This window comes from Lepidochelys kempii, chromosome 5 (genome assembly GCF_965140265.1).
Source record: "Lepidochelys kempii isolate rLepKem1 chromosome 5, rLepKem1.hap2, whole genome shotgun sequence".
Taxonomy (NCBI): Eukaryota; Metazoa; Chordata; order Testudines; family Cheloniidae; genus Lepidochelys; species Lepidochelys kempii.
Window position 1 is genome coordinate 113,603,405 of NC_133260.1, and position 27,816 is coordinate 113,631,220.

Here is a 27,816-nt window from a genome sequence, read left to right on the forward strand (position 1 = left end):
GGGGCAGGGGAGCCAAATCATCTTTTTCAATAAATCTATATGGTGACAATAATTTAGGGGTACTTGAATAGTTGTTGTTGTATGGCTGCTGAAAGCCAGTGAACAAAACTGTAAACACTGTATATAATGGAGACCATGCATTCACTTGCTAATATTTCTTGATGCTGCTCAACCCCAGCACCCCTACTTCCATCTTCCCTGCAGCAAGTAGGCAAAGAACCAGTCTATTATTTGAGAAAACTTGGTTACAAGGGCCTCAGAGCCTGCTGCAGAGGATCCATGCAGGGGTAGAGCCCTCTGCTTATGCCTCTTCCCTGTGCCACATGGAAGGGTGTGTGGGGTGAGATGAGGTGCCGTGGAGTCAGAAGCTTTTGCTCCCAGTTCCCTCTTGGGGTGTTCTCCATACAGTTATGATCCACGTGTGGGGCCTGGAACGAGCAGACGCGCATTGAGCTGGGGCAGTACTACTACAGGTCTGGTGGGTGCATCTCTCCATGTCACCTACAGAGAGTATCTGAGGCAACTGCAGTCTGAAGGAAGCCCTGGTTTCATGGCTGTAATGGAACCTCGCTGACAGGGACCGGAACGGGGCTCTGAGTGGTCCCAACAACTGATGCAAAAACTGAGTAGCTCTGTGTGAAAAGACCTAGTGTTCTGTGTAGAAGCCACAGGCTCATCTGCTTCTATGATGAAGGCTGGGGAGAAACCTGCTAGTATCCGCTCCTGCCTGCCAGTGGAAGGATAAAAGTGAGCTGAAGTGGGGATGTATTATTAGCATGTTCCTCCCTTTTTATCCCCCTGTGGTTGGCTTTCCCACAGGAAGGCCTGAAATCTTAGATGATACATGGCATCAAATGGCTTCTTCAATAGATGAATGGATTTTTTCCACATAGCACAGCTTATAAACAATATGATGGGATGAATGTCAGGAGGTTCCCCACTGCACTCCCTGGGCAACAAAGCAGTTAGAGTCTGAAGAGTTTGTATGGCTCCCAGGTGCTATATGACGGCCATGTTCCATCAGAGGGGCGGGGGATACGTTATGGGGGTGGTGATTTTGTAATCCTTGACTTTTTCATGCAGTCTACTTTTGCTCTCATTATTCTCAGATGATTGTGTTTTGTCAATATAACCTTTGGCTCCAACTACGTGAAGGAATGAATGAAGGGAGAAAGATTTGGGCAGGAAAGAACTTGGACAGCTGATGGCTACAGCTCTTGGAAAAAACTGCACCATAAGAAAGGAGAGGCATTTGTTTTAAGAGTTAACTCCTTGTACATGCCTCTAAACCAACAGGTCCCAAACTGAGTTTCCTGAATCAGTGGCAGTACGTGGAGTACTGGGTGATGGTCTTCAGAGAACTGGCAGATCCCACGTTCCTTTAAAGACCGCTAACCTTATATAAATGCGTTTCTAGTACTACCTTTCTTTGTAAGCATTTGGTGTACCTGCCACACAAATGTTAGCTGATCCTGAATGGGAGGGGAAAGGATCAATTTTTGTAAGATGAGGCCCACATAATGAAATGTTTGAGAACCCCTCAGCTAAAGAGAACAGAGGGCAAAAGCTTCTGCAATGCTGCCATCTGTTGACTGTGAAGAATTTAGTCTCCTACTAGAGACACCATGATTTTGACTGTGTTACAAAAGGGATTTAAAATGGGACATACCTTCCTGGTTTTTTTCCCAAAGGCAGGTTTCCAATCAGTGTAAATATTCACACACACACTTTGTTTTTTCACCATTTGAACATTTAATGTAATGGTTGTTTGACTTCTTTAAAAACTTTTAAATAAGAAATCTCCAGATTTAGAGTGTGACTTAAATTAATGCTAGACAATGATGGGACTGACTAATAGCTCTTCAAAAATACTATCTACATACCCAAACTTGGCAACGAGATCCGGTCCAATGGATGGTTTTTGTTTTTGTTTTTTGCTTTCAGGTAATTTTTAACTTTTGGGTTCAGGGTAATTTTTAGTCATTCACAGCTCAACTGAAATTTTGATGCACTGTGATCCTTTAGCTGGTGGTTGTTGGTGCAACATGCAGTCCCTAAGCACACACGCTTGTTTTGGGAACATCCGGGGGAGAGCAAAGGGAAGCAGCAGCAGATGCTTACAAGCCTGATTCACAGGAGGGGTTGGGTATGTACAAGCTTGATAGTGTTTGTGAGCCAAGTGTACCCAAACCTGACTGGTGGAGGGGGAAAATTAGACCCACGTAAGCCTCCCTGATGGTGGTAGTGGGGGAGATACGGAGTCTGCGTACATGGAAACGTGACACACATATCTCATTGGGGAGGAAGGGGACAAGCAACTTTGTACCAAGACAGCCTGAAGTCTTCCCCTTAGAATGCCTGTGTCTCCATCATCCCTTTCATTTCATCACAATGAGCTACTGCTCCAAACACTTGCAACTACAAATGTTGTGGGTGAAAATGATCTGTTAACGGGCAGAAACACAACAGCTGCAGAGTTGAGGTTGTGCTGTGTGGTCTGTTGGAGTGGTAAAACTAGTCACCCTAGCTATTTTTCTTATGGAGTCACTGCTGAATCAGGGTTTATGTTCACAATGTATTAGAGCATGTTGTCAAGTTTAACTACTTATGTCAAAGGAAAGCTCGTGTACTTAAAGTATGGCAAATGTTCACAAGTCCTTTGCTGAACTGAATCTTAAGGGAAAACAAGAGAAGATTTTTATTGGATCTCTGTTTTTTAAAAAAAATCTAATTAGTACAAATCACTACTGCTGTAGGTTGCTATTTTGTAGAAATAAATATTTATTTATAAATATTAGAAAACCTCTGAAAAAATAAATAAAAGCAATACATTAATATTGTGAATAAATATAAATGGATCAACATAAAGACACTTTTACAAATCCAGTAAAATGATCTGAAAATCTTTTCACAGTGCACGAAAAGAATATAGATTTGGACTAGTTTAAAATTTCAGAGTGCCTACTTTAAAGAGCCTGGGGCTCCAGCCGATGCAGGGACCCCAGGCCCTTTAAATCTCCACTAGAGCCCCAAGCCCCTGGGTAGCGGAGGCAGCTGAGAGCCCCTGGGGCTCTGTCGTCGATTTAAAGGGCCCGGGGCTCCACTGCGGTAGCGGCGGATGGAGCCCCAGGCCCTTTAAATCACCCCGAGCTCCGGCACACCCAGCCGCCTCTGCAGCTGGTAGCCCGGGATTTAAAGACCTGGGATTTAAAGGCTGGGCCTCTTCCGGTTGAGGCAACGCCTCTTCTGGTTGAGGCCCTACCCCCTGCTCAGGACTGTGGCATACTAGCAAGTCCTTTAAGTTACTTTCATCCCTGGATGTAGGAAATCTGGTGGAGGATCACCTGGATGGCCACTTTGGCAGTCTCTTTCTGGGTTTCTCTGGGCTATTTTCAGCAAAATCTTCTGTTTAACATTTTCTCATGTGAATAAATCAGTCTGGTAATGGCAAGGAGGACATAAATAGTGCAGTTGAAGTTTGGCAGTTTGCTTAATTCAAGATGGACTGATAGGAGTCTCGAAAGCTGCTGATTCGAGAATCAGTTTAGAGACGCAGGACTCCAGTGGAGGTGCAGTTTCATTCAGCTGTTTTCAGAGCATCATTACTGGAAGCATCACGTGCTGGAATGAAAAAGGGGACTGGTTCAAACATGGAGAGATTCAAATGCCAAATAGAGGCCATCTTTTTCTAACCAGATGTCAAATCCTAAATCCTGAGCCTTAGTGCACTTGTCATCCTGTCACAATTTGTTGTTACTAAAGCTGTTGAATTTAGCGGTAAACAAAAGAAAGAAAAGCAGAATAAGAACCCTCGGCCATCCCTATGTGCAAAATGAGCTGATGGGATAGAAGAGTGTGAACACAGACCCCCCATTTTCTGGTGTCCTAACTGGAACGTTGTCTAACGAGACAGTTGTTGAAAGGGGTCTTCTCACTGTTCTTTTCTATTTGGCATAGTTAGTTATCACGTAACAATATTTTGTCTTTAGTTAGCAGTTATGATATATTGGTATATTTTTCATATAGAATATTGTGTGTGGTAGAGAAGCACTAAATTATATGCTACTCTGAAAAGATTTGAGCATGCGTTTGAAATAGCTGTATGCATAAAATTACTATGGGAGAAAGATTGGGCCCGACGTATTAGGAGTTATAACCCTATCACCCATCTTTCACCAGCTGTTTTATTCAAATAATCTTATTTGAGTTTTTCTAGGAAAAAAGAAAAGATGGTACCTTCATTTTCAAGTCTCTTGGTGAGTTTGTCGAGCATGAGGAAACATCTGGATATTTCCACACGGATGATCTCCCAGGCACACCGGCTGTATTGCTTTTCTTTCAGGAAATCCTCTATTTTCTGGAAGTATCTCTTCAGTTTGAGGCTGGTGAGCAGGAGGTTCTCATTTCCTGGGTAGGTTACCTCCTTTTCCATCTCAGCACTCAAACACGTCTCCAGCTTCTCAATCTGCTGGTGAAGTCCATTTTGGAATTCCTTTATGGAAGTCCCATTCCAGGCAGCTTGGGTGAGATTGTTGTTAAAGATATGGAAGAGCTCTTGGAGGATCTGCTGGATGGCTACCTTGGCATTCTCTTGGTGGGACAGTCGGAGCTTGAGGATATCTCTGGGCTTGAAAGCTATCCCTTCATTTAGACATTGGAAGGGAAAGTTGCCACCCATTTTCTCCAGACGCTCAAAACTCTCGCTGTTCATTCTGATTTGTAGAACATGCAGCCTGTTACAGTCCAGACATGAGATTTCACTGGAGAAGAGCAGCACGAGGCAAAATTGCAGCAAACTCCTGCTGATCATGATGATGTCTTAGATTCCCTGTGTTTGTGTAGAACTTGAGCAACTGGTGCCTGTTCAAGGTCTTCTGTAAACCTTTGTGTTTTCGACCCATGTCTCTGAATTTAAGTAGGAATTTAAGGATTCTGTAGCAAGAGATTTTTCCTTCATCACTTTCTACTTTTCAAGCTTTTGCCTGCTTGAAGTTTTTACTTTCATTTTCCTCCTTTCTATTTAGTGGAAGCGAACAAGTCATTGGAAGAACAAAATCACAGTCATTCCCTTTTTTTAGAAGAAAGAATCCCTATATTTCTTTCCTGAGGGCCCCCCGCCCCACCCTCTTAGATAAAGAAAATTTAAAGGGTGAGAAGAGTGATGATTAACTGTTTCTTCCAGTTACAGGTTAGAGTAGGGACCTGCCTGTCTACTCCCAAGTATCTGTAGTTAGTAGTGCTAGGCAGATGTAAACATCTGTTAGATCAGTAAGTTACATCAGCAAGACTATCCGTCTGATGAGAGAGGAAAATCCCTGTGTGTAGGGAATACCACAGGATGGACAGAGGGCACTGAGAAACTGGGAGGTTTACTTAAGAAACTGATAACTGAAAATACTGTTCCAGAGTAGCAGCCGTGTTAGTCTGTATTCGCAAAAAGAAAAGGAGGACTTGTGGCACCTTAGAGACTAACAAATTTATTTGAGCGCAAGCTTTCGTGAGCTACAGCTCAATTTGTTAGTCTCTAAGGTGCCACAAGACCTCCTTTTCTTTTTGCAAAGACTGTATGGTTGGTAATATGCTAGAGTGACTGACATAAATGAATGTTACTTTCAAACGTGTTTCCCTTTTCACCATTCAAGCTTTATTCTTTTTTTCAGTGTGCATTTCACTGAGCTTGGGCATTGAAATTCAAGTGGGCTGATGAGTGAAGTTTGCATCCTGTAGCAAGTTTCACTTTCTGTTTTTCACACCGTAGCACTCGGCTGTCGTGTTGGAGTTTCCATCAGTGAAGGGGAATGGTTTTCAACCCAAAAATTGAAAAGGAATATTTTCATATTAATTTTAAAGAAGGAAAAGAAGAAAACATGACCATATTTCTGTTCGTGTCACTTCTTTTACATCTTCCTCTCCCATCACCTTGAGCACTTTTTAAAATCATAATCTAGAGTTTTGCCTAAACGATTTGGAAGCGTCACTGTAAAGAAGGCAGTTTATTGTACATAAGTATACCATATAAGGGACCCAATCATACCAGAGGTGCTGCACCCCAATCTTGCATTTACTCCACTGGGAGTTCTGCGTGTGCATTTCCTGGCAAGCTGAAGCTTCAGGAGATAATAGTTATATGAAAGAGCAAGAAATTAAAAAAATCTGAATCTTAGCTGTTGTTGTTCAAGTAAGAAAGCTATGGGAATAAAGACACAAAGTGTCTCAGCATATTTTCATCAGCAATGAGCCTGTTTTCTGGGAAAGGTTAGATGCAGACTGCGCTGGGTGAAATATTTGCTAGAATTTGATGAAATCCTGTATATTTAAATTTCAGTGAAAAGAGCAGGAAATTTTCTTGGAATATTTTTCTTCTGTGTCAGCCATCTTAATCTGAATGTGAAATAAGAGATTAGTTTAGCCCCTTTTCCAATAGGCAAATCTGTAAATAAATTCAGAATTTGCTAATGGATTTAGTTAAAGTGATTTGACAAATGATTTATACACATTCCACTCTGATTGCTCAGGACCTCGTCACCACACTCATTTCCCTATGAGTATTTGCTATTCATAATTTGCTACTTGTCCTGTGTGATGGTTCACCTGAGTCAGTGCTATTGTGTCTGTTCCTGGGATGGTTGCCTTCTAATTCAAAACTGCTTTCCAGGTGGCTGCATGAACTTTTCTGGAGAAAAGTCTCTTTAAAATATGTATTTATATGAGTGTTTCTTATACTTTCTGACTCCAGAGATATTCTTTTCCAACAAAAACTCACACGTACAAATATTTCAGAAAATGTTTACAAAGGGCCAAACATTTTTCATAAATGTTGAATCAGTCTCAAATATTCAGGCTGTGGCTGAAGTATGTGGTTGGCAGCGCTGCTGTTGACTGATAGCTCTTCAGAACTGCTATCCACCTACACCAAACTTGGTAGAGAGGAGGATCCTCACTAGATCTGATGCCACCGGCAGGTTGATTACTATAATTTTAAATGTTGGGTTTAGGTAATTTTTAGGCATTGTTGATGTTATAACTGAAAGTTTAATCCATTCTGTGCACCAAACTGGTTGTTGGTGGCAAGGAGCACACACGCCTGATTTGGAGGGAGTGGAGGGGCGGCACCAGCTGGTCAGAAAACTGGGGGATAGAATTGCTGACTTGAGTGTACACAAGCCTGATTCATATGGCTTGGTTTGTTTGTGTGTGTGTGTGTGTGTGTGTCAGGCGGAGGCCGGGGGAAAGGGGAGGAGTCTCTGTAAGACTTATTACTTTTAAAGTGATATTATGAAGTTGTTGTCATGAAATTTCCTCATCATAGGAAACCTCTTTCTATGTGTATCCATCCGGTTGGACAGGACCTCCAGAAGGTACTCACTAGGCTGAGGACAATGGGGACACTTAACTTTAAGACTGTGTTTCCGAGTTGGGAAACCAGTTTGGCGAAGTTGGTGTTAAGGAGAATGGGGGTTAGGAGTGGAAAGTTACTGAAGGTCAACAAAGAGCCAGATGACAAAACCAAAAGGTTCTAAAAGAAATCCCAGGGGGAAGACCCACAGGACATTTGGGCAAGAGGAATGAAGGGGATGAACTGGCCAAGGCCAGGTTATGTGAGCTGGAGGAGAATGCTCTGTTTTTGTGCATATAAGTGATGCATTGCAACAGAAGGATGTTGGATGACCCCAAGTGATTCTGATACAGGCTCATTGAATGGCCTGGTGTGTTGAGGAAACTGAGGCAGGGAATTGCAGATAGGGTTTACAATTTTTGTTCCATTTTCTGTATTTCCGAGTGATTAATTAAAGAGCAATAGTGTGTTAGAATCCTGTGCAAAGTGTCTCCGTATTGTAATCTAAACGTATTACACGGCCCCTGGAAGAGGTAAACACCTCTGGGTATATTTCTGGGAGAGGACATGTTAAAGCACATTCTGAGCTTCAAAGACTTCCCAGTTGACATGTTGGATGAGCCCCCCCTTGTAACGCCGACAGGCTGAAGTTGTCAGCAGGCAGGATTGAACCTTGGACATTTGAACCTTGGTGCATGAGCCTTGACTGTGTGAACATGTGATAATGCCTCTTAAGCCAGGGTTGTAGCAGACTCCTCAATCTCTAAATGGTTCAGGTGCCAGAAGAGAGTGACAGAGCACCACACCATCCAGGCACGGGTTGTATATTTCCTCTCGCTGAGGAAGCCCAAGCCAAGCTTCAGAGACTTCCCAGCTGATATCCCAGCTAGGGTGACCAGACAACAAGTGTGAAAAATCGGGGCAGGGGTTGAGGGGTTATAGGCACTTAGAAATGACAAAGCTCCAAATATGGGGACTGTCCCGATAAATAAAAATTTAATGTGTAAAATAAGGGGCCAGGTATGAAATATCATCAGTATCATACCTAGAAACTACTCATTTGAAACCCCAGATATCTACGTAGATCAGGAAATGTCTAGAATGACGCAATTAGCTTTCTCTCTCTCTCTCTCTCTCTCTTTTTAATATTTACCTTTTTTAAGAACAGGGTTGTAATTTTGATTTCTTACGACGTTTGTGCACATGGTTTTTACTTAGCTGGTGGCAACAGCTGATTTCTATTTTTTTTCCTTTTCCTTTCTCAGCTCTTCCCTGGAGGTGGGAGTGAAATTATAGTGATAAACCTGCTGGTGGCATCAGATCTAGTGAGGCTCCACCTCTCCAGCAAGTTTTGTGTAGGTGGATCATGGTTCTGAAAATACTCTTTGGCACTGAAAGGACTGGGGCAGGGAATCTAATGGGACCAGAGCTGAGACAGATGCTGCAGATCTGTGTCTGGAGAGACCTTTTTGATCAGTGCAGAAACCATAGACTCTGCTGAGTGTGGAGATGGAATGACAGCCACTTCCATGAGGAAGGCTGGGGTCCAACCTGCTCCTCCTCCTCCCTGCCCACCATTGGAAGGATGTGGGAGAACTTCAGTGGAGGATATTTACACAGTTTTCCTCTCTTTTAAGAAATGCGAGCTGGCATTCCCCACAGGCATTGGCTGCTCCTTATGATACAGGTGATATTGTCAAAGAGCTCAACTGAATTCTCCACTCAGCATGGCCCCTTTTTTAATTCAAGGTCTGCTGGCATGAGTGGGAATAGTTTCTCTCTGGCACAGTATAGGTTTGGGGCAGTTAGACTTTTTCAGAAGAATTCAGTATTGTTCCTGGATAGTAACTGACTGATGTATTCCCCCTGTCATAAGTATAAAGGAAAGGGTAACACCTTTCTGTATACAGAACTATAAAATCCCTCCTGGCCAGAGGCAAAACCCTTTCACCTGTAAAGGGTTAAGAAGCTAGGATAACCTTGCTGGCACCTGACCAAAATGACCAAGGAGGAGATAAGTTACTTTCAAAGCTGGAGTGGGGGGGGGAACAAAGGGTCTGTCTGTCTGTCTGTCTGTGTGATGCTTTTGCCGGGAACAGATCAGGAATGCTCTTCAGAACTCCTGTAAAAAGTTAGGAAGCAATCTAGCTAGAAATGCATTAGATTTCCTTTTGTTTAAATGGCTGGTAAATAAGCTGTGCTGAATGGAATGTATATTTTTGTAACTTAAGGTTTTGCCTAGAGGGATTGTCTGTGTTTTGAATCTGATGACCCCGTAAGGTATTTACCATCCTGATTTTACAGAGGTGATTCTTTTACTGTTTCTTTCATTAAAATTCTTCTTTTAAGATCCTGATTGCTTTTTCATTGTTCTTAAGATCCAAGGGTTTGGGTCTGTGTTCACCTATGCAAATTGGTGAGGATTTTTATCAAGCCTTCCCCAGGAAAGCAGGTATAGGGCTTGGGGGGATATTTTGGGGGGAAGACCTCTCCAAGTGGGCTCTTTCCCTGTTTGTACCTTGAGGAAGTTTTTAACCTAAGCTGGTAAGAATAAGCTTAGGGGGGTCTTTCATGCAGGTCCCCACATCTGTACCCTAGAGTTCAGAGTGGAGAAGGGCTGCATTTTAGAGGTGACAGAGAAGCTTTGATAATCCTCATTCGATTGCCCTATTCCCGCTCTCATTACTCACATGTAATTTTGTTTGTGGTGTGCACTCAAGAATGAATTTTGTCTGTGCTGTGCTCACACAAAAATGATGGAACCGAATGTGTGTGGGGGACACACAAATGATGAGCATTCATGGAAGCCCACACTTAATGGGCGGGCTGGTGCTTGTAAATGTATTGTGGGTAGGTGGTATGTGAAGGCACACAAACGTGATTGATGGAGTTATGAGCAAGCTAATTAAATGGTAGCTTAACTGGTGTGTGTTTGAAGGTGTATACTGTCTTGATTGGTGCCCTCTTCTCCCCCCGGGACCCGCCCCCCAGCAATAGTTTGGCCTCTTCCAGGACATCTACTCCACCAAACATCCACAACAAGAAGTTATCTGCTCGGGGAAAACAACCAAGGAAAAAGTAGCAGAGGAAAAAGAGGCAGAGATCAGGTGTGGTGCATGGTTTGTTATCGTGGAAAGATTAATTATCACTCCATAGCTCCTTTTTTCCTATGGAAGTACAGTGAACTTGCACACTGATTCATCCGTGTATCTAAGTATGTTCCCAGCTGGAAGCATGAACACCAGTAGGATGGGTCACATACTAGAAGTCACGTGCATAAATACTTTCTGGACTTGGGGTTTTAAGGCTGAACAATAATAGAGTGTTTGGTTGGATTTTTTTTTAACCAAATCATTACCACTCTGTTGCCATTTTGTATAAGAAAATAATTTATTTCAATTATTCTACGATAAAATATCATTAAGCGCAATAAATAATAGACTGATATAAATATCCTGTTACAAATATCATAAAATGATCTGAAACTATTTCCACAATGCACAAATAGAATAAATAGTAGCAACAGCTTTTAGAATTCCACTGCATCTCATTGTAAATCATGTCTAAAATGTTCATTGATTTCAGTTAGTCCTTCTAAACAGGTTGGTATTTTTAATTTCTAAACTTCTTTGTGACTTTGTCCTGTAGTTGAAAACTGCATAATTCCACTTGGATTCTCTTGCCAGCGCTGATGCTGAACTGCTTGTCTGCTAGAGGAAAGAACTGGTATCTCTTCACCTTCATCCTGGTGAGCTGAAGGTCCGTCCTTCCGTCCTGGTAAGAGAGTCCCGCTTTCCATCATTGCAACCAAACCTGTCTCCAGATGCCCCGCTGGCTGATGAGTCTATGTTGGAATCTCTGACTGGAACTCCCGCCTCAGGGAGCTTGTTTGGAAGCTGTTCCAGTTCATATGTGTTATGCTGTTATACTGTGGTTATACTGCATGTTACAGTTCAGAGGTGAGATTGGATCAGAGAAGACATCATAGAAATATAGTGCAAACACACAATGTCAACAATGTTTAAGGTCCAACCCTTTCTTTTAAAATTCTTAATTGTCTTGTAACTTTTTTGCATCGATATCCTTCATTTTGCATTTTAAACCTGAGTAAATGAACAGAATATTATCACATGAAATGAAATTTGTGCAGTTGGAATTTCATGAGAGTGAATGTACGGCATAAGACATCAAGCATTATGGAGTGTTAGATGTCACTGTGGGAAGAATCTGCAGAGAGGAGGATTTCCACTGCATCCGTCTGTCTTCTCCTCAGTAGTTGCAGCATCCGGAGCTGAAATGAAATTGGAAACAGTTGAAACACAAAGGGAAAAAGTATAATTTTCACTGAATTGATCTCAAGAAATTAAATGACAATATCTTTTCCACACATAAGCTCGCAAGTCTTTTAGTATGTTCATATTTTTTTAGAAAGTCTCTAGGAAGCTTCTCAAACCTTGGAATACTAGAAATAGTTCTCATGAGGACAAATTAATTAATAGCCATGCTGATAATTGTAGAAACACACTATGTATGTCGAAGTCAGAGTGCTTTCGTCATCAGATAATGATACTTTCTTCCCTCGCATACCACAAAGTGCTGGTGAGGTGCCGAAGGATTCCACATATGTGTACTTTGTTGCATGGTCTGCCAATTCCCTACTGCACAACAGTACTGATATGTGAGAGATTATGAAGATGTGCAAAAATAAACAATAGAAGAAACACCAAAAAGTAAATCCATGTCACTGAAAATCCGTTTCCAGGACAGGACAGGAAGAGCCTAAAGCTGCTGCCATGGAAATCAGTTGCGATTTGGCCACTGATCCTACAGAAGAAGGATCAGGCTCTATATAAGCAGAGTTATTAAATATCCATTATCTCTGTTCAGCTGTATAAATTACCTTAATGTGAATTCATTTACTCCAGGGAAAAGTTTTGTACTGTACCTTAGTTACTCAGCCTTCGAGTGAGTTTGTCAATCAGTACAAAACATCTGGGTATTTCCACGCGAATGATCTCCCAGGCACACAGGCTGTATTGCTTTTCTTTCAGGAAAGCATCTATCCCCTGAAAGTATTTTTTCACTCTCCGACTGGTGATCTGGAGGTCCTGACTTTCTGGGTTGGTTAAGCCTTTCTCTGTCTGTGCTCTCAAACATGCCTCCAGCCGCTGAATTTGCTGGTAAAGGCCATTTTGGAACCTGACTATGGAAGCCCCATCCCAAGCACTTTGGGTAAGGTTTTTGCTAAAGATGTTGAAGATCTCTTGGAGGATCTCTTGAATTGCCACCTTGGCATTCTCCTTCTGGGACACTGGGAGTTGGAGGACATCCTGGGTGGGTTTGAAAGCTGCCCTTTCATTTATGCATTGTGAGGGGAGATTTCCGCTCACTTTCTCCAGAAGCTCCAAGCTCTCTTTGTTCACTTTGTTCTGCTGGAAGTGAAGCATGGTACAGAGCTGAGATGAGATTTCAGTGGAGAAGAGCAGTATGAGGCAAATGTGCAGCAAACACCTGGTGGTCATGCCGATGTCTTCCACTTCTTTTCTTTGTGTGGAACCTTGAGCCTGGAGTTTGTTGAGGGTCCTATGTAGACTGCTGTGTCTTTCCTTCATGTCTCTGACTTTAAATAATTGGCGGCAGAATTTTTGTTTCATCATTTTCTGTTTTTTTTAAAAGGTTTTTCCCTCCTGGAGGCTTCAGTCTTTTTCTTTCTGTATAATTCACTGCTTTCTAGATTCTTTTACCACGCTTCCTCCTTTTTGTATTGTTGTGAAAGTGACCAAACCCCTTTCACTTATGCTGGATCCACATACATACAGGCTTTTCATGATGCATTAATTTAAAGATCTAATATAATACGATCATCCACACTTCAGAAGTGGTAATGAGAAGACCGCCAATTCATCAAACCCTACACTTTTCTCATTCATCACTTCCTGCATTTGACAAACAAAACTAGTTTAGGTATATTTAAAGTTTTGAGGCCTGGAGGAAGTGGGAGGAAAGGGTTGGCCTCAGGGGAGCTGGAACAGTTTGTGTAGTGGGGCTGTTGAGAGCCATTGAACCAAACTGTAAACCGTGAATATGAAGGTAACCACTTCAAGCCAGGGGGTATGGCAGCACCTATGTTAGGCCTCCCAAAAATATTGGTAACTTTCAACTTCAGTCATGCAACTTGAAAAGCACACTTAATATGTAGACACCAGCAAATATCGGTATCTTCCTTCTAGGAAAACACAGGAGATAGAGAGTGAGCTCTGAGAGAATGGAACCTTTTTTCAGTTTTTGTTTACTTCCAGATCTGAGTGTATATACTGTAGCTGAGGAATCGATGCAGTTAGACGGTGTGAATATGTTGTCCTATTGGTCACTCTGAGTAGCTGACAGTGGTGAAAAATGGAGGGTAATTAGTAAAACAGGATGAGCAATTAGTTACACATACTGGAGAGATACCCACATGGATGATTGTGATTTACAGTGCGGCCAGAGGAGGTTATGAAGAGAAGTCCTGATTTGTATTTTTAACAGGCATGTCCCTGGGTTGTAGTCATTCAAAGAATTTTTTAAAAATCAAAATCAGTGTTCACCATTTTGGCTAGTTCCTTCTCTTAACTTTTTTGTTTTCCCTTTGGCGTGGGCAGGGAAATTCTTCAGCTTTCTTTTAGCCTCTTGGTTTCCTGTGGTCACATATCATTTTCTGGTTCTCTTCCCCTAGCACAGACTGTTGTGCTGGATTTTGCCATCGTGGCAGGAAAATGTGTTTTCATCCAAAAAGAAAACTATTTTCACTGAAATTAGAAAGGAAGAATCACCTGAATAAACCATGAAAACATTTCTGTCCATATTAATTTGGTTAGAGTCTCCCAAGGCTTCCTGCACTTTGATAAGAACTATCAGAGTCTTATATCAGCGACATGAAAGTTTCTGAATAGTGCAGAGAAAGCAGACTTACCAGAGCCCTCAGATTGCCATGCACTACGCTCCCCTTTCTCGCATTACTTTCCATGGGTGCCGGGGATGTTTATCCCACACGAGGGTGAAGTCCAGAGAAGATTTTGAGGAGAGAGGGAAATAAGTACCGTAGTATGAATACTAGGGGAGGAGAAGGTAACAAAGTAATCACAGGGTAATGCGGGGCGGGGGAGCCAAATCATCTTTTTCAGTAAATCTGTATGGTGACAGCAATTTAGGGGCACTGGAATACTTGTTGTTGTATGGCTGCTGAAAGCCATTGAAGAAAACTGAAAACCCTGTATATGATGGAGACCATGCATTCACTTGCTAATATTACTTGATGCTGCTCAACCCCAGCACCTCTACTTCCATCTTCCCTGCAGCAAGTAGGCAAAGAACCAGTCTATTATTTGAGAAAAGTTGGTTACAACGGCCTCAGAGCCTGCTGCAGAGGATCTATGCAGGGGTAGAGCCCTCTGCTTATGCCTCTTCCCTGTGCCACATGGAAGGGTGTGTGGGGTGAGATGAGGTGCCGTGGAATCAGAAGCTTTTGCTCCCAGTTCCCTCTTGCGGTGTTCTCCATACAGTTATGATCCACGTGTGGGGCCTGGAACGAGCAGACGCGCATTGAGTTGGGGCAGTGCTACTACAGGTCTGGTGGGTGCATCTCTCCATGTCACCTACAGAGAGTGTCTGAGGCAACTGCAGTCTGAAGGAAGCCCTGGTTTCATGGCTGTAACGGAACCTCGCTGACAGGGACCGGAACGGGGCTCTGAGTGGTCCCAACAACTGATGCAGAAACTCAGTAGCTCTGTGTGAAAAGACCTTGTGTTCTGTGTAGAAGCCACAGGCTCATCTGCTTCTATGATGAAGGCTGGGGAGAAACCTGCGAGTATCCCCTCCTGCCTGCCAGCGGAAGGATAAAAGTGAGCTGAAGTGGGGATGTATTATTAGCATGTTCCTCCCTTTTTATCCCCCTGTGGTTGGCTTTCCCACAGGAAGGCCTGAAATCTTAGATGATACATGGCATCAAATGGCTTCTTCAGTAGATGAATGGATTGTTTTCCACATAGCACAGCTTATAAACAATATGATGGGATGAATGTCAGGAGGTTCCCCACTGCACTCCATGAGCAACAAAGCAGTTAGAATCTGAAGAGTTTGTATGGCTCCCAGGTGCTATATGACGGCCATGTTCCATCAGAGGGGCAGGGAATACATTATGGGGGTGGTGACTTTTTCATGCAGTCTAATTTTGCTCTCATTATTCTCAGATGATTGTGTTGTGTCAATATAACCTTTGGCTCCAAGTACGTGAAGGAATGAATGAAGGGAGAAAGATTTGGGCAGGAAAGAACTTGGACAGCTGATGGCTACAGCTCTTGGAAAAAAACTGCACCATAAGAAAGGAGAGGCACTTGTTTTAAGAGTTAACTCCTTGTACATGCCTCTAAACCAACAGGTCCCAAACTGAGTTTCCTGAATCAGTGGCAGTACGTGGAGTACTGGGTGATGGTCTTCAGAGAACTGGCAGATCCTACGTTCCTTTAAAGACCGCTAAACTTATATAAATGCGTTTCTAGTACTACCTTTCTTTGTAAGCATTTGGTGTACCTGCCACACAAATGTTACCTGATCCTGAATGGGAGGGGAAAGGATCGATTTTTGTAAGATGAGGCCCACATAATGAAATGTTTGAGAACCCCTCAGCTAAAGAGAACAGAGGGCAAAAGCTTCTGCAATGCTGCCATCTGTTGACTGTGAAGAATTTAGTCTCGTATTAGAGACAGCATAGTTTGGACTGTGTTACAAAAGGGATTTGAAATGGGACATACCTTCCTGGTTTTTTTCCCAAAGGCAGGCTTCCAATCAGTGTAAAAATTCACACACACTTTTTTTTTCACTATTTGAACATGTAATGTAGTGGTTGTTTGACTTCTTTAAAAACTTTTCAATAAGAAATCTCCAGATTTAGAGTATGGCTTAAATTAATGCTAGACAATGATGGGACTAACTAATAGCTCTTCAAAAATACTATCTACATACCTAAACTTGACAAAGAGATCCTTACATGATTTGTTCCAATGGATGGTTTTTGTTTTTGTTTTTGTTTTTTTGCTTTCAGGTAATTTTTCGTCATTCACAGCTCAACTGAAATTTTGATGGACTGTGCTTCTCCAGCTGGTGGTTGTTGGTGCAACATGCAGTCCCTAAGCACATATGCTTGTTTTGGGAGCACCCGGGGGAGAGCAAAGGGAAGCAGCAGCAGATGCTTACAAGCCTGATTCACAGGAGGGGTTGGGTATGTACAAGTTTGATGGTGTTTGTGAGCCAAGTATACCCAAACCTGACTGGTGGAGGGGGAAAATTAAACCCACATAACCCTTCCTGATGGTGGTGGTGGGGGAGATACGGAGTCTGCGCACATGGAAACCTGACAGTTCACACACATCTCATTGGGGAGGAAGGGGACAAGCAACTTTGTACCACGACAGCCTGAAGTCTTCCCCTTAGAATGCCTGTGTCTCCATCATCCCTTTCATTTCATCACAATGAACTACTGCTCCAAATATCTGCAACTACAAATGTTGTGCGTGAAAATAATCTGGTAATGGGCAGAAACACAAAAGCTGCGGAGTTGAGGTTGTGGTGTGTGGTCTGTTGGAGTGGTCAAACTAATTACCCAAGCTATTTTTCTTATGGAGTCACTGCTGAATCAGGGTTTATGTTCACAATGTACTTGAGCATGTTGTCAAGTTTAACTGCTTATGTCAAAGGAAAGCTCGTGTACTTAAAGTTAGGCAAATGTTTACAAGTCCTTTGCTGAACTGGAGTCTTAAGGTAAAACAAGAGAAGATTTTTATTGAGTCTCTGTTTTTTTAAAAATCTAATTAGTACAAATCACTACTGCTGTCGGTTGCTATTTTGTAGAAATAAATATTTATTTATAAATATTATAAAACCTCTGAAAAAATAAATAAAAGCAATACATTAATATTGTAAATAAATATAAATGGATCAACATAAAGACACTTTTACAAATCCAGTAAAATGATCTGAAAATCTTTTCACAGTGCAGGAAAAGAACATATATTTGCACTCGTTTAAAATTTCAGAGTGCCTAATTATAAGTAACCTAGAAACCGGGATATTCTTCTTTCTTTGTTATCCTTGCCACAAAATACACCTCCAGAAGTTTCCCTTGCTTATGAGTCCATGTCAGGATCTTTCTATGCGACTGTCGTTCCAGGCAGCTTGTGAGGGTATTTTGCATGAGATGTAGGCAGAGGTGAATGTAAGGCGGTCCGGTCTGGTCCAATATAACGGCAAGAGCCTGTACACCATGCCATACCTGACCGGCTTCCTGAGGCTGGCCATTTAAAGGGTCTAGGGCTCCTGGCAGCAGCCAGAGCCCCTGGGTAGCGGAGGCAGCTCAGGCCATGATTTAAAGGGCTCTTTAAATCCCCACCGAAGCCCCTGGCCGCCGCCGCTACACCGGGGGCTCTGGCAGGGGGCTCAGACAGCGATTTCAAGAGCCCGGGGCTCCAGCCGATGCAGGGAGACCCAGGCCCTTTAAATCTCCACCAAAGCCCTAAGCCCCGGGGTAGCGGAGGCAGCAGAGAGCCCCTGGGGCTCTGTCGGAGATTTAAAGGGGCCGGGGCTCCACTGCGGTAGCGGTGGACGGAGTCCTAGGCCCTTCAAATCACCCCCGAGCTCCGGGACACCCAGCCGCCTCTGCAGCTGGTAGCCCGAGATTTAAAGACCTGGGACTTAAAGGCTGGGCCTCTTCCGGTTGAGGCCACACCTCTTCTGGTTTTGGCCTACCCTCTGCTCAGGACTCTGTCATACCGGTAAGTCCTTTAAGTTACTTTCACCCCTGGATGTAGGAAATCTGTTGGAGGATCTCCTGGATGTCCACTTTGGCAGTCTCTTTCTGGGTTTCTCTGGGCGTGAGAAAATTTTGGGGCCATGTTAGGTGTCTTTCTTCATTCTGCCTTTGCAGGAAAATTATCCTTCTTTTTTTTTGGAAATTGTCCTGGTTCATATTTCTTATGCCAAAGCGAAGACTGTTACAGTAAAGAGGTAAGATTTCATTTTTAAAAGCAGCCCAAGGCAAATTCGGAGCAAACGTTTAATACCAATGATTAAGAAATAGTAAGGTTTTTCTCCTTCGGTTCAAATACTACGCTGTCTTCTGCAATATTTTCAGCAAAATCTTCTGTTTTACATTTTCTCATGTGAATAAATCAGTCTTGGTAATGGCAAGAAGGCTATAAATAGTGCAGTTGAAGTTTGGCAGTTTGCTTAATTCAAGATGGACTGATAGGAGTCTCGAAAGCTGCTGATTCGAGAATCAGTTTAGAGACGAAGGACTCCAGTGGAGGTGCAGTTTCATTCAGCTGTTTTCATAGCATCATTACTGGAAGCATCACGTGCTGGAATGAAAAAGGGGAATGGTTCAAACATGGAGAGATTCAAATGCCAAATAGAGGCCATCTTTTTCTAACCAGATGTCAAATCCTAAATCCTGAGCCTTAGTGCACTTGTCATCTTGTCACAATTTGTTGTTACTAAAGCTGTTGAAGTTAGGGGTAAACAAAAGAAAGAAAAGCAGAATAAGAACCCTCGGCCGTCCCTATGTCCAAAATGAGTTGATGGGATAGAAGTGTGTGAACACAGACCCCCCGTTTTCTGGTGTCCTAACTGGAATGTTGTCTTACGAGGTAGTTGTTGAAAGGGGGCTTCTCACTGTTCTTTTCCCCAACTTAGACACTTACTGGTCAAAGTTCTATTTGGCATAGTTAGTTATCACTTAACAATATTTTGTCTTTAGTTAGCAGTTATGATATATTTGTATATTTTTCATATAGAATATTGTGTGTGGTAGAGAAGCACTAAATTATATGCTACTCTGAAAAGATTTGAGCATGCGTTTGAAATAGCTGTATGCATAAAATTACTATGGGAGAAAGATTGGGCCCGACGTATTAGGAGTTATAACCCTATCACCCATCTTTCACCAGCTGTTTTATTCAAATAATATTATTTGAGTTTTTCTAGGAAAAAAGAAAAGATGGTACCTTCATTTTCAAGTCTCTTGGTGAGTTTGTTGAGCATGAGGAAACATCTGGGTATTTCCACACGGATGATCTCCCAGGCACACCGGCTGTATTGCTTTTCTTTCAGGAAATCCTCTATTGTCTGGAAGAATCTCTTCAGTTTGAGGCTGGTGAGCAGGAGGGTCTCATTTCCTGGGTAGGTTACCTCCTTTTCCATCTCAGCACTCAAACACATCTCCAGTTTCTCAATCTGCTGGTGAAGTCCATTTTGGAATTCCTTTATGGAAGTCCCATTCCAGGCAGCTTGGGTGAGATTGTTGTTAAAGATATGGAAGAGCTCTTGGAGGATCTGCTGGATGGCTACCTTGGCATTCTCTTGGTGGGACAGTTGGAGCTTGAGGATATCTCTGGGCTTGAAAGCTATCCCTTCATTTAGACATTGGAAGGGAAAGTTGCTACCCATTTTCTCCAGATGCTCTAAACTCTCGCTGTTCATTCTGGTTTGTAGAACATGCAGCCTGTTACAGTCCAGACATGAAATTTCACTGGAGAAGTGCAGCATGAGGCAAAATTGCAGCAAACTCCTGCTGATCATGATGATGTCTTAGATTTCCTGTGTTTGTGTAGAACTTGAGCAACTGGTGTCTGTTCAAGGTGTTCTGTAAACTTTTGTGTTTTCGACCCCTGTCTCTGAATTTAAGCATTCTGTCGGAAAAGATTTTTCTTTCATCACTTTCTACTTTTCAGGGTTTTTTCAGCTTGAGGTTTTTACTTTTGGTTTCCTTCTTTTTAGTTAGTGGAAGTGAACAAGTCATTCGAAGAACCAAATCCCAGTTGGTAACTACTTTAATCTTACTGAACCCCAACATTTCTTTCCTTCGGTCCTCCCTGCCCTCTTAGATAATGAAAATGTAAAGAGTAAGAAGAATATGATGATGAACAGTGTCGTCCAGTTACAGGTTAGAGTAGGGACCTGTCTGTTTGCTCCCAAGTTCCTGTAGTTAGCACTGCTCGGCAGGTCTGAATGTCTGTCACATCAGCAAGACTATCCATGCTTTTAAGTGATAACAGTGAATTTTGGCAGATGGGGGGAACTACTGCAGAGCTTCTTTTTGCTAGACTCTGCAAATAACAGCAGTGAAGTGATGTGTAAAGCTGCTGTTCCTTCACTTTGCCAGCAGGTGGCAAACTTTCCCTTTCTGGTGTGGCACTCAAAATCAGAAAAGCCTGCTATGCTCTGGCTGTCTCATTCCTTCCTTCCAGCCTTTGAGAGGGAGTAATACTATAGGGACCTCTTAATATTTGATAAGCCTGAAAAGAATTCCTGTGGGAGATTGGGGCCAGAGAAGTCTCTATTAATCTCTCGCAATTTCCTGGCCATCTGAAATATGAGAGATGAAAAGCCATGTGTGTAGGCCAATACCAGAGGATGGACAGAGAGCACTGAGAAACTGTGAGGTTTACTTAAGAACCTGATACCAGTTGTGAAAAGCCCAAGGAACAGGTACAGTTGAAGGGTGTGAACATGCTGTCTTCTCAGGCAGTTCTGAGTAGTTCCCAGTGATGTAGTGTAGTGACATGGAAGGGAGTTGTCCAAAAAGATTGTAAAAAGAAAAGGAGTACTTGTGGCACCTCAGAGACGAACCAATTTAGTCTCTAAGGTGCCACAAGTACTCCTTTTCCTTTTGCGAATACAGACTAACACGGCTGTTACTCTGAAACCTGTCAAAAAGATTGTGTCACTGGTAAAAAATATGCTAGAGCGACTGACATAAATGAATGTCACTTTCAAATGTGTTTACCTTTTCACCATTCAAGCTTTATTCTTTTTTCAATGTGCATTTCACTGAGCTTGGACACTGAAATTCAAGTGGTCTGATGAGTGAAGTTTGCAGCCTTCTTTCTGTAGCAAGTTTCACTTTCTGTTTTTCATACCATAGCACTAGGCTGTCACGTTGGAGTTTCCATCAGTGAAGGGGAATGGTTTTCAACCCAAAAATTGAAAAGGAATGTTTTCATATTAATTTTAAAGAAGGAAAAGAAGAAAACATGACCATATTTCTGTCCGTGTCACTTCTTTTACATCTCCCTCTCCCATCACCTCGAGCACTTTTTAAAATCATAATCTAGAGTTTTGCCTAAACGATTCGGAAATGTCACTTTCAAAAATGCAGTTTATTGTACATAAGTATACCATATAAGGGACCCAATCATACCAGAGGTGCTGCACCCCAATCTTGCATTTACTCCACTGGGAGTTCTGCGTGTGCATTTCCTGGCAAGTTGAAGCTTCAGGAGATAATAGTTATGTGAAGGAGAGGAATTAAATAATCTGAATTTAAGCTTTTCCTGTTAAATTAAGAAAGCTATGGGAGGAAAGACACATAGTCTTTCAGCATATTTTCATCAGTAATGAGCCTGTTTTCTGGGAAAGGTTAGATGGAGACTGAGCTGGTTGAAATATTTGCTAGAATTTGATGAAATCCTGTCCATTTAAATTTCAGTGAAAATAGCAGGAAATTTTATTGGAATTATTTTTTTCTGTGTCAGCCAGCTTAATTTGAATATGAAATAAGAGGTTAGTGTAGCCCCTTTTCCTATTTGCAAATAATCTGCAAAGAAATTCAGAATTTGCCAATGTATTTATTTTAAAAGATTTGACAAATGATTTATACACATTCCACTCTGATTGCTCAGGACCTTGTCACCACATCTTTTCCCTTTGCTGTTCATAATTTGCTGCTTGTCCTGTGTGATGGTTCACCTGAGTCAATGCTATTGTGTCTGTTCCTGGGATGGTTGCCTTCTAATTCAAAACTGCTTTCCAGGTGGCTGCATGAACTTCTGTGGAAAAAAGTCTCTTTAAAATATGTATTGATATGAGTGTTTCTTATACTTTCTGACTCCAGAGATATTCTTTTCCAACAAAAACTCACACGTACAAATATTTCAGAAAATGTTTACAAAGGGCCAAACATTTTTCATAAATGTTGAATCAGTCTCAAATATTCAGGCTGTGGCTGAAGTATGTGGTTGGCAGTGCTGCTGTTGACTGATAGCTCTTCAGAACTGCTATCCACCTACACCAAACTTGGTAGAGAGGAGGATCCTCACTAGATCTGATGCCACCGGCAGGTTGATTACTATAATTTTAAATGTTGGGTTTAGGTAATTTTTAGGCATTGTTGATGTTATAACTGAAAGTTTAATCCATTCTGTGCACCAAACTGGTTGTTGGTGGCAAGGAGCACACACGCCTGATGTGGAGGGTGTGGAGGGGTGGCACCAGCTGGTCAGAAAACTGGGGGATAGAATTGCTGACTTGAGTGTACACAAGCCTGATTCATATGGCTTGGTTTGTTTGTGTGTGTGTGTGTGTGTGTGTCAGGCGGAGGCCGGGGAAAAGGGGAGGAGTCTCTGTAAGACTTATTACTTTTAAAGTGATATTATGAAGTTGTTGTCATGAAATTTCCTCATCATAGGAAACCTCTTTCTATGTGTATCCATCCGGTTGGACAGGACCTCCAGAAGGTACTCACTAGGCTGAGGACAATGGGGACACTTAACTTTAAGACTGTGTTTCCGAGTTGGGAAACCAGTTTGGCGAAGTTGGTGTTAAGGAGAATGGGGGTTAGGAGTGGAAAGTTACTGAAGGTCAACAAAGAGCCAGATGACAAAACCCAAAGGTTCTAAAAGAAATCCCAGGGGGAAGACCCACAGGACATTTGGGCAAGAGGAAGGAAGGGGATGAACTGGCCAAGGCCAGGTTATGTGAGCTGGAGGGAGAATGCTCTGTTTTTGTGCATATAAGTGATGCATTGCAACAGAAGGATGTTGGATGACCCCAAGTGATTCTGATACAGGCTCATTGAATGGCCTGGTGTGTTGAGGAAACTGAGGCAGGGAATTGCAGATAGGGTTTACAATTTTTGTTCCATTTTCTGTATTTCCGAGTGATTAATTAAAGAGCAATAGTGTGTTAGAATCCTGTGCAAAGTGTCTCCGTATTGTAATCTAAACGTATTACATGGCCCCTGGAAGAGGTAAACACCTCTGGGTATATTTCTGGGAGAGGACATGTTAAAGCACATTCTGAGCTTCAAAGACTTCCCAGTTGACATGTTGGATGAGCCCCCCCTTGTAACGCCGACAGGCTGAAGTTGTCAGCAGGCAGGATTGAACCTTGGACATTTGAACCTTGGTGCATGAGCCTTGACTGTGTGAACATGTGATAATGCCTCTTAAGCCAGGGTTGTAGCAGACTCCTCAATCTCTAAATGGTTCAGGTGCCAGTAGAGAGTGACAGAGCACCACACCATCCAGGCACGGGTTGTATATTTCCTCTCGCTGAGGAAGCCCAAGCCAAGCTTCAGAGACTTCCCAGCTGATATCCCAGCTAGGGTGACCAGACAACAAGTGTGAAAAATCGGGGCAGGGGTTGAGGGGTTATAGGCACTTAGAAACGACAAAGCTCCAAATATGGGGACTGTCCCGATAAATAAAAATTTAATGTGTAAAATAAGGGGCCAGGTATGAAATATCATCAGTATCATACCTAGAAACTATTCATTTGAAACCCCAGATATCTACATAGATCAGGAAATGTCTAGAATGACGCAATTAGCTTTCTCTCTCTCTCTCTCTCTCTTTTTAATATTTACCTTTTTTAAGAACAGGGTTGTAATTTTGATTTCTTACGACGTTTGTGCACATGGTTTTTACTTAGCTGGTGGCAACAGCTGATTTCTATTTTTTTTCCTTTTCCTTTCTCAGCTCTTCCCTGGAGGTGGGAGTGAAATTATAGTGATAAACCTGCTGGTGGCATCAGATCTAGTGAGGCTCCACCTCTCCAGCAAGTTTTGTGTAGGTGGATCATGGTTCTGAAAATACTCTTTGGCACTGAAAGGACTGGGGCAGGGAATCTAATGGGACCAGAGCTGAGACAGATGCTGCAGATCTGTGTCTGGAGAGACCTTTTTGATCAGTGCAGAAACCATAGACTCTGCTGAGTGTGGAGATGGAATGACAGCCACTTCCATGAGGAAGGCTGGGGTCCAACCTGCTCCTCCTCCTCCCTGCCCACCATTGGAAGGATGTGGGAGAACTTCAGTGGAGGATATTTACACAGTTTTCCTCTCTTTTAAGAAATGCGAGCTGGCATTCCCCACAGGCATTGGCTGCTCCTTATGATACAGGTGATATTGTCAAAGAGCTCAACTGAATTCTCCACTCAGCATGGCCCCTTTTTTAATTCAAGGTCTGCTGGCATGAGTGGGAATAGTTTCTCTCTGGCACAGTATAGGTTTGGGGCAGTTAGACTTTTTCAGAAGAATTCAGTATTGTTCCTGGATAGTAACTGACTGATGTATTCCCCCTGTCATAAGTATAAAGGAAAGGGTAACACCTTTCTGTATACAGAACTATAAAATCCCTCCTGGCCAGAGGCAAAACCCTTTCACCTGTAAAGGGTTAAGAAGCTAGGATAACCTTGCTGGCACCTGACCAAAATGACCAAGGAGGAGATAAGTTACTTTCAAAGCTGGAGTGGGGGGGGGAACAAAGGGTCTGTCTGTCTGTCTGTGTGATGCTTTTGCCGGGAACAGATCAGGAATGCTCTTCAGAACTCCTGTAAAAAGTTAGGAAGCAATCTAGCTAGAAATGCATTAGATTTCCTTTTGTTTAAATGGCTGGTAAATAAGCTGTGCTGAATGGAATGTATATTTTTGTAACTTAAGGTTTTGCCTAGAGGGATTGTCTGTGTGTTGAATCTGATGACCCCGTAAGGTATTTACCATCCTGATTTTACAGAGGTGATTCTTTTACTGTTTCTTTCATTAAAATTCTTCTTTTAAGATCCTGATTGCTTTTTCATTGTTCTTAAGATCCAAGGGTTTGGGTCTGTGTTCACCTATGCAAATTGGTGAGGATTTTTATCAAGCCTTCCCCAGGAAAGCAGGTATAGGGCTTGGGGGGATATTTTGGGGGGAAGACCTCTCCAAGTGGGCTCTTTCCCTGTTTGTACCTTGAGGAAGTTTTTAACCTAAGCTGGTAAGAATAAGCTTAGGGGGGTCTTTCATGCAGGTCCCCACATCTGTACCCTAGAGTTCAGAGTGGAGAAGGGCTGCATTTTAGAGGTGACAGAGAAGCTTTGATAATCCTCATTCGATTGCCCTATTCCCGCTCTCATTACTCACATGTAATTTTGTTTGTGGTGTGCACTCAAGAATGAATTTTGTCTGTGCTGTGCTCACACAAAAATGATGGAACCGAATGTGTGTGGGGGACACACAAATGATGAGCATTCATGGAAGCCCACACTTAATGGGCGGGCTGGTGCTTGTAAATGTATTGTGGGGAGGTGGTATGTGAAGGCACACAAACCTGATTGATGGAGTTATGAGCAAGCTAATTAAATGGTAGCTTAACTGGTGTGTGTTTGAAGGTGTATACTGTCTTGATTGGTGCCCTCTTCTCCCCCCGGCACCACCTACCCCCAGCAGTAGTTTGGCCTCTTCCAGGACATCTACTCCACCAAACATCCACAACAAGAAGTTATCTGCTCGGGGAAAACAACCAAGGAAAAAGTAGCAGAGGAAAAAGAGGCAGAGATCAGGTGTGGTGCATGGCTTGTTATCGTGGAAAGATTAATTATCACTCCATAGCTCCTTTTTTCCTATGGAAGTACAGCGAACTTGCACACCGATTCATCCGTGTATCTAAGTATGTTCCCAACTGGAAGCATGAACACCAGTAGGATGGGTCACATACTAGAAGTCACGTGCATAAATACTTTCTGGACTTGGGATTTTAAGGCTGAACAATAATAGAGTGTTTGGTTGGATTTTTTTTAACCAAATCATTACCACTCTGTTGCCATTTTGTATAAGAAAATAATTTATTTCAATTATTCTACGATAAAATATCATTAAGTGCAATAAATAATAGACTGATATAAATATCCTGTTACAAATATCATAAAATGATCTGAAACTATTTCCACAATGCACAAATAGAATAAATAGTAGCAACAGCTTTTAGAATTCCACTGCATCTCATTGTAAATCATGTCTAAAATGTTCATTGATTTCAGTTAGTCCTTCTAAACAGGTTGGTATTTTTAATTTCTAAACTTCTTTGTGATTTTGTCCTGTAGTTGAAAACTGCATAATTCCACTTGGATTCTCTTGCCAGCGCTGATGCTGAACTGCTTGTCTGCTAGAGGAAAGAACTGGTATCTCTTCACCTTCATCCTGGTGAGCTGAAGGTCCGACCTTCCGTCCTGGTAAAAGAGTCCCGCTTTCCATCATTGCAACCAAACCTGTCTCCAGATGCCCAGCTGGCTGATGAGTCTATGTTGGAATCTCTGACTGGAACTCCCGCCTCAGGGAGCTTGTTTGGAAGCTGTTCCAGTTCATATGTGTTATGCTGTTATACTGTGGTTATACTGCATGTTACAGTTCAGAGGTGAGATTGGATCAGAGAAGACATCATAGAAATATAGTGCAAACACACAATGTCAACAATGTTTAAGGTCCAACCCTTTCTTTTAAAATTCTTAATTGTCTTGTAACTTTTTTGCATCGATATCCTTCATTTTGCATTTTAAACCTGAGTAAATGAACAGAATATTATCACATGAAATGAAATTTGTGCAGTTGGAATTTCATGAGAGTGAATGTACGGCATAAGACATCAAGCATTATGGAGTGTTAGATGTCACTGTGGGAAGAATCTGCAGAGAGGAGGAATTCCACTGCATCCGTCTGTCTTCACCTCAGTAGTTGCAGCATCCGGAGCTGAAATGAAATTGGAAACAGTTGAAACACAAAGGGAAAAAGTATAATTTTCACTGAATTGATCTCAAGAAATTAAATGACAATATCTTTTCCACACATAAGCTCGCAAGTCTTTTAGTATGTTCATATTTTTTTAGAAAGTCTCTAGGAAGCTTCTCAAACCTTGGAATACTAGAAATAGTTCTCATGAGGACAAATTAATTAATAGCCATGCTGATAATTGTAGAAACACACTATGTATGTCGAAGTCAGAGTGCTTTCGTCATCAGATAATGATACTTTCTTCCCTCGCATACCACAAAGTGCTGGTGAGGTGCCGAAGGATTCCACATATGTGTACTTTGTTGCATGGTCTGCCAATTCCCTACTGCACAACAGTACTGATATGTGAGAGATTATGAAGATGTGCAAAAATAAACAATAAACAAATAAACAATAGTAGAAACACCAAAAAGTAAATCCATGTCACTGAAAATCCGTTTCCAGCACAGGACAGGAAGAGCCTAAAGCTGCTGCCATGGAAATCAGTTGCGATTTGGCCACTGATCCTACAGAAGAAGGATCAGGCTCTATATAAGCAGAGTTATAAAATATCCATTATCTCTGTTCAGCTGTATAAATTACCTTAATGTGAATTCATTTACTCCAGGGAAAAGTTTTGTACTGTACC

At 42.2% G+C, this 27,816-nt stretch overlaps 3 protein-coding genes across 3 annotated transcripts; all 3 read right to left on the bottom strand.

Annotated features, from left to right (window-relative positions):
* Positions 1-4,198: 4,198 nt before the first annotated feature.
* Positions 4,199-4,810, bottom strand: LOC140911960 (interferon beta-like). Its single transcript, XM_073346119.1, has one exon. The coding sequence runs from the start codon at positions 4,808-4,810 to the stop codon at positions 4,199-4,201; it is 612 nt and encodes a 203-aa protein (XP_073202220.1).
* A 7,472-nt stretch (positions 4,811-12,282) lies between these two features.
* On the bottom strand, positions 12,283-12,858 carry LOC140912116 (interferon beta-like). The gene has a single exon (XM_073346278.1). The coding sequence runs from the start codon at positions 12,856-12,858 to the stop codon at positions 12,283-12,285; it is 576 nt and encodes a 191-aa protein (XP_073202379.1).
* Positions 12,859-18,682: 5,824 nt separating this feature from the next.
* Positions 18,683-19,945, bottom strand: LOC140911962 (interferon beta-like). The gene is made up of 2 exons (XM_073346120.1): positions 19,372-19,945; positions 18,683-18,726 (listed from the first exon to the last, which is right to left on the bottom strand). The coding sequence occupies exons 1-2, from the start codon at positions 19,943-19,945 to the stop codon at positions 18,683-18,685; spliced, it is 618 nt and encodes a 205-aa protein (XP_073202221.1).
* Between the last annotated feature and the right edge of the window lie 7,871 nt (positions 19,946-27,816).